Source organism: Heptranchias perlo, chromosome 5, assembly GCF_035084215.1.
Source record: "Heptranchias perlo isolate sHepPer1 chromosome 5, sHepPer1.hap1, whole genome shotgun sequence".
In the NCBI taxonomy this organism is placed as follows: Eukaryota; Metazoa; Chordata; class Chondrichthyes; order Hexanchiformes; family Hexanchidae; genus Heptranchias; species Heptranchias perlo.
In genome coordinates this window covers 135,810,785-135,817,591 of record NC_090329.1, presented here as the reverse complement: position 1 = coordinate 135,817,591, position 6,807 = coordinate 135,810,785, and the positions used below count along the sequence as shown (strand labels likewise).

The following is a 6,807-nucleotide window of genomic DNA, read 5'->3' as shown; positions in this document are numbered from 1 at the left end:
TAGTAGAGGGGGAGGAGGAGGAGGAGGAGAGGAAGTAGGGGGAGGAGGAGAGGAAGTAGGGGGGGAGGAGGAGGGAGGAGAGGAAGTAGGGAGGAGGAGGAGAGGAAGTAGGGGGAGGAGGAGGAGGGGAAGTAGGGGGAGAGGAGAGGAAGTAGGGGGGAGGAGGAGGAGGAGAGGAAGTAGGGGGGAGGAGGAGGAGGAGAGGAAGTAGGGGGGAGGAGGAGGAGGAGGAGGAAGTAGGGGGAGGGGGAGGAGGAGAGGAAGTAGGGGGGAGGAGGAGGAGGAGAGGAAGTAGGGGGGAGGAGGAGGAGGAGAGGAAGTCGGGGGGAGGAGGAGGAGGAGAGGAAGTAGGGGGGAGGAGGAGGAGGAGGAGAGGAAGTAGGGGGGAGGAGGAGGAGGGAGGAAGTAGGGGGGAGGAGGAGGAGAGGAAGTAGGGGGGAGGAGGAGGAGAGGAAGTAGGGGGGAGGAGGAGGAGAGGAAGTAGGGGGGAGGAGGAGGAGAAGAGGAAGTAGGGGGGAGGAGGAGGGGAAGAGGAAGTAGGGGGAGGAGGAGAGGAAGTAGGGGGGAGGAGGAGGGAAGTAGGGGGGAGGAGGAGGGGAAGTAGGGGGGAGGAGGAGGGGAAGTAGGGGGGAGGAGGAGGGAAGTAGGGGGGAGGAGGAGGGGGAAGTAGGGGGAGGAGGAGGGGAAGTAGGGGGGAGGAGGAGGGGAAGTAGGGGGGAGGAGGAGGGGAAGTAGGGAGGAGGAGAGGAAGTAGGGGGGAGGAGGAGGAGGGGAAGTAGGGAGGGGGAGGAGGAGGGGGGGAAGTAGGGAGGAGGAGGAGGAGGGGAAGTAGGGAGGGGGGAGGAGGAGGGGGGGGAAGTAGGGAGGAGGAGGAGGAGAGGAAGTCGGGGGGAGGAGGAGGAGGGGAGTAGGGGGAGGAGGAGGAGGGGAAGTAGGGAGGGGGAGGAGGAGGAGGAGGGGAAGTAGGGAGGAGGAGGAGGAGGAGGAGAGGAAGTAGGGGGGGAGGAGGAGGAGGAGAGGAAGTAGGGGGGAGGAGGAGGAGGAGAGGAAGTAGGGGGGAGGAGGAGGAGGAGAGGAAGTGAGGAGGAGGAGAGGAAGTAGGGGGGAGGAGGAGAGGAAGTAGGGGGAGGAGGAGGAGGAGAGGAAGTAGGGGGGAGGAGGAGGAGGAGGAGGAGAGGAAGTAGGGGGGAGGAGAGGAAGTAGGGGGAGGAGGAGGAGGAGAGGAAGTAGGGGGCAGGAGGAGGAGAGGAAGTAGGGAGGAGGAGGAGAGGAAGTAGGGGGGAGGAGGAGGAGGAGGAGGAGGAGGAGGAGAGGAAGTCATAGAGTCATAGAGTTATACAGCACGGATAGAGGCCCTTCGGCCCATCGTGTCCGCGCCGGCCATCAGCCCTGTCTACTCTAATCCCATAAGTATGGGGGGGGAGGAGGAGGAGAGGAAGTAGGGGGGAGGAGGAGGAGGAGGAGAGCAAGTAGGGGGGAGGAGGAGGAGGAGAGGAAGTAGGGGGAGCAGGAGGAGGAGAGGAAGTAGGGGGGAGGAGGAGGAGGAGGAGAGGAAGTAGGGGGGAGGAGGAGGAGGAGAGGGAGGAGGAGAGGAAGTAGGGGGGAGGAGGAGGAGGAGAGGAAGTAGGGGGGAGGAGGAGGAGGAGAGGAAGTAGGGGGAGGAGGAGGAGGAGGAGGAGAGGAAGTACGGGGAGGAGGAAGAGGAGACGAAGTAGGGGGGAGGAGGAAGAGGAGACGAAGTAGGGGGGAGGAGGAGGAGGAGAGGAAGTAGGGGGAGGAGGAGGAGGAAGTAGGGGGAGGAGGAGGAGGAGAGGGAGGAGGAGAGGAAGTAGGGGGAGGAGGAGGAGGAGAGGAAGTAGGGGGAGGAGGAGGAGGAGAGGAAGTAGGGGGGAGGAGGAGGAGAGGAAGTAGGGGGGAGGAGGAGGAGGAGAGGAAGTAGGGGGGAGGAGGAGGAGGAGAGGAAGTAGGGGGGAGGAGGAGGAGGAGAGGAAGTAGGGGGGAGGAGGAGGAGGAGAGGAAGTAGGGGGGAGGAGGAGGAGGAGGAGAGGAAGTAGGGGGGAGGAGGAGGAGGAGAGGAAGTAGGGGGGAGGAGGAGGAGGAGAGGAAGTAGGGGGGAGGAGGAAGAGGAGAGGAAGTAGGGGGAGGAGGAGGAGGAGAGGAAGTAGGGGGAGGAGGAGGAGAGGAAGTAGGGGGGAGGAGGAGGAGGAGAGGAAGTAGGGGGGAGGAGGAGGAGGAGAGGAAGTAGGGGGGAGGGGGGAGGAGAGGGGAAGTAGGGGGAGGGGGGAGGAGGAGGAGGAGAGGAAGTAGGGGGAGGAGGAGGAGGAGGAGGAGAGGAAGTAGGGGGGAGGAGGAGGAGGAGGAGAGGAAGTAGGGGGGAGGAGGAGGAGGAGGAGAGGAAGTAGGGGGGAGGAGGAGGAGGAGGAGAGGAAGTCGGGGGGAGGAGGAGGAGGAGGAGAGGAAGTCGGGGGGGAGGAGGAGGAGGAGGAGGAGAGGAAGTAGGGGGGAGGAGGAGGAGGAGGAGAGGAAGTAGGGGGGAGGAGGAGGAGGAGAGGAAGTAGGGGGGAGGAGGAGTAGGAGAGGAAGTAGGGGGGAGGAGGAGGAGTGGAAGTAGGGGGAGGAGGAGGAGAGGAAGTAGGGGGAGGAGGAGGAGGAGAGGAAGTAGGGGGGAGGAGGAGGAGTGGAAGTAGGGGGGAGGAGGAGGAGGAGAGGAAGTAGGGGGGAGGAGGAGGAGGAGAGGAAGTCGGGGGGAGGAGGAGGAGGAGAGGAAGTCGGGGGGAGGAGGAGGAGGAGAGGAAGTAGGGGGGAGGAGGAGGAGGAGAGGAAGTAGGGGGGAGGAGGAGGAGGAGAGGAAGTCGGGGGGAGGAGGAGGAGGAGAGGAAGTCGGGGGGAGGAGGAGGAGGAGACGAAGTAGGGGGGAGGAGGAGGAGGAGGAGAGGAAGTAGGGGGGAGGAGGAGGAGGAGGAGAGGAAGTAGGGGGGAGGAGGAGGAGGAGGAGAGGAAGTCGGGGGAGGAGGAGGAGGAGGAGAGGAAGTCGGGGGGAGGAGGAGGAGGAGGAGAGGAAGTAGGGGGGAGGAGGAGGAGGAGGAGAGGAAGTAGGGGGGAGGAGGAGGAGGAGAGGAAGTAGGGGGGAGGAGGAGTAGGAGAGGAAGTAGGGGGGAGGAGGAGGAGTGGAAGTAGGGGGAGGAGGAGGAGGAGAGGAAGTAGGGGGAGGAGGAGGAGGAGAGGAAGTAGGGGGGAGGAGGAGGAGTGGAAGTAGGGGGGAGGAGGAGAGGAAGTAGGGGGGAGGAGGAGGAGGAGAGGAAGTCGGGGGGAGGAGGAGGAGGAGAGGAAGTCGGGGGGAGGAGGAGGAGGAGAGGAAGTCGGGGGGAGGAGGAGGAGGAGAGGAAGTAGGGGGGAGGAGGAGGAGGAGGAGAGGAAGTAGGGGGGAGGAGGAGGAGGAGAGGAAGTAGGGGGGAGGAGGAGGAGGAGAGGAAGTCGGGGGGAGGAGGAGGAGGAGAGGAAGTAGGGGGGAGGAGGAGGGGAGGAAGTTGGGGGGAGGAGGAGGAGAGGAAGTGGGAGGGAGGAAGGAAGAACAAAAGGGAAGGTATGTGATAGGGTGGAGGGCAGGATTGATTAAATGATAAAAGGAATGATGGTGCAAGGTGAGGAGGGTGCGAATGGGACAAGTTACTTGTCATCAACCTGAAACTTTAACTCTCCACAGATGCTGCCTGACTTGCTGAGTATTTCCAACATTTTCTGTTTTTATTCTATATTGATAAATTCTATGAACTTAAAAGCTTGACTCTGGTTATTTTTATATCCTAACAGTATTTGCAGGACATGCTGCTCAATGACTAATAATCTTTTGTCAGCCAGTGAGAACATTGCAGACTGCACATAACCCGAAAAGCTGTGCGGACCATCAACCATACCAAAGTTCTGTCAACATACACTTACTAACAGTTACCTCGCTCTCAAACTATGCAATAAATTTAAGTACTCAACCAGGTCACGACTGCTGTTTAAGAGTTCTGTTATCAACATTAGTAAATTACATCGAATGGGCAGTAATGAATTACAAGATCCAATCTGTACAGTCATCTTCATTCATTTTATACCAATCTCTCAAACGCATCAGACCTCATCACCTGCCTATCTGTCACCTGGTCGTTCTTTTTTATATCATAGTCTCTTGTCCTATCCCATCCAATTTTCTACTCTTGCATTTGACTCAACATTCTTCCTTAGCTGTATTCTGCACGCCTGGATTGGATGTCCATGCTCATGCATCTATTCACACTATTTTCATCTCCTTCCCACCTCAACCCCACCTATCAAAAATATATCTATTTTCTCCTTAGCTGGTAGAGAATTAAGATGAGAAAACCAGTCTCCTCCAGGAGATATCCCCCTGCCACCCCCCCCCCATCCAATCGCAGTTAATGATTCATGGGGCGTGTCTGCATCTCCAGCCCCCGCTCCTCAATCCAATCAGGAATTGCACTACTTGTGCGATGAATCAGCTGACAAATCACAGAAGAAAGCACGTGGGGATTGTATATTCAAACAACTGCAGAGTGGGAAAGCGAGCATCTAAACCAGTTTTCACTGATATCAGATTGACAAAAGCAACTTCTTCACTATATACAGTGGCTACACAGCTACAATGGTTACTAAACAACCTTTGAGGAATTCAGCCCAATTTCACCTCTAAAATTAGGCATTTCAACAGTTAGGATATGAATAACAAACCTGGATTCTGAACAAACCATTACAATTATTTTTAATTTAATTCCTAATTTTCTCCTCCTCTCCAGAAGGTACTGACAGTGACTGTAGGTGCTTCAGTATTTATGAGTGAGTATAGTCAGTTGGCAGCAACAGGCCATCATCGCTGAATCTGAACCCATACTCACACAAGTGCCTTCCACATGTACTTACCAGCAGAGGTCAAAATAGTGATTGGGAGCAGAAATTTGGGCTGATTTTTCTATCCCTAGCCCAGGGGTGCTGAGGCCAATTGTAGCTCCCCAACTGCTGCCCAGGGAAAATCAGCTAATTTAGCATCGATCAGTAATTCAACCTGAGACCTTGGACTGTAGGGCTTGGTACTACACCTCGCAGTACGTTTTCCCTCTAGCCCATCGGCGAAAGCTTAACATTAGTTCATATCCAGATTTAGAATTCTACAACTATATAATTCAGGATAAGAACATAAGAAATAGGAGCAGGAGTAGGCCAATCGGCCCCTCGAGCCTGCTCCGCCATTCAATAAGATCATGGCTGATCTGATCCTAACCTCAAATCTAAAGAACACAAGAAGTAGGAGCAGGACCCGGCCACTCAGCCCCTGGGCCCACTCTGCCACCCACAGGGCCTTGACCGATCTGAACTCAGCTTCATGTCCAATTTCCTGCTCACTCCCCGTAACCCCTAATTCCCTTTACTTCTAGGAAACTGTCTATTTCTGTTTTAAATTTATTAAAAGAGGTGGTGCCATAAAATGGCCTCCATGACTGAATTCATCCTGTAGTAATAGTTCTTCTGTTGAACACACTACTGGCAATAATATTTATCTCAACCTCATTCATTGTGAATTGACAGTAGTTGCCTCATTATACTCACTGTAAAAACTGCCTGATATCTGGTCCCATATTCCTCTGTGGCATATTTTTGGCCAACACCTTCATGGTTGCTAACTTGCACAAGGATAACGAAAATTGATTTGAGTCCTTTTATATTTTTCCAACATGAATTGCTGGCTGATTATGCAGGCTGAATTAATAGCCCGCAACTCACCACCAGTACAATGACGCAAGAGTGTCTTAATGGAGTTCCCTCCTGTCGAATGGCTATTTTACAGCTCACCATCTCATAATAACCCAGTGGACAGCTTACTGAACCAGCTGCCGAGTCTATCAACAAACTGAATCATGTCATACATAAAAAAGGAGTCCCAATCAAAGAAACACTAAATTAAACTGTAGTGTCATAGCAAAAGAGTCCACAAAAACATGGGGAGGACAGGAAGCCAGCGTGATTATCAACACATAATCCAGAATAAAGGGACGTCAAGGGGAAGGCTGCTCAATAAACTACAAAGTCTAGTGCTATAAAAAATTTGCACTTTTATACGGAACTGCACTGTAACAATTCTGTAGTGTGAAAAGGCAATGGGCCAATTTCAAATATAGAACTTTTACTGCTTTGCAAAGAAAGCCACCAGAGCATTAAGGGGAAATATACAGAATCCATCTGCAGTAAGCAATTTCTCTGAATGTTACTTTTAGCTGTGGTTACCTCCAGAGTTCACAGCAAACAGCAGGATTCCACTGCCATCAACAATCATTATGTTACCTATTACCTGCTGTAGATATAGCCTTGCTCATTCTTGGAATACAGTTTAACCTCCATATACAAAGCTCTCTCATTTACTCATTGTCTGACTAGTACTAGGACGTGCTCAAATTACAGCATTGTTACAACTCCTGTCTCTATGGCTTCAGACCCAAAAGCACATTTGTATTGACAACACCAACTTTTCTTTCCTTACTATTTTTCCTCCCTTCCACACCAGAAGGCAACAACTCCTGGCTGGGGTACAGTGCAGAGTATGCCAGTCACTCTTGGATATCTCACTCACGTGGCTGTTATTGCTTCAGTTGCAGAGACCAAAGTTCTGTATAACTGAAGCATCATTTCTTCACTTTTGAATTCCAGCACCCTTGAGATAAAGGCCAATATTCCATTAGCCTTTTTGATTACTTTTTGTACCTGTGCACTAGCTTTTAGTGATGTGTACAATGGACTCCTAAATCCTTTTGC

General features: G+C 53.5%; 1 protein-coding gene across 6 annotated transcripts in view; it reads right to left on the bottom strand.

Annotated features, from left to right (window-relative positions):
* enah (ENAH actin regulator) overlaps positions 1-6,807 on the bottom strand; it is a 448,064-nt gene that overhangs the window by 96,592 nt on the left and 344,665 nt on the right. The window contains exon 1 of one of the 6 annotated variants that reach the window (XM_067985236.1): positions 5,608-5,784. The exons of the other annotated variants lie outside the window; for them this stretch is intronic. Within the exon in view, the coding sequence (XP_067841337.1) occupies positions 5,608-5,672 (65 nt within the window). The 5' untranslated portion in view covers positions 5,673-5,784. Of the gene's footprint in view, positions 1-5,607; positions 5,785-6,807 lie in introns of those variants that run through there. 6 annotated transcript variants of the gene reach the window in all.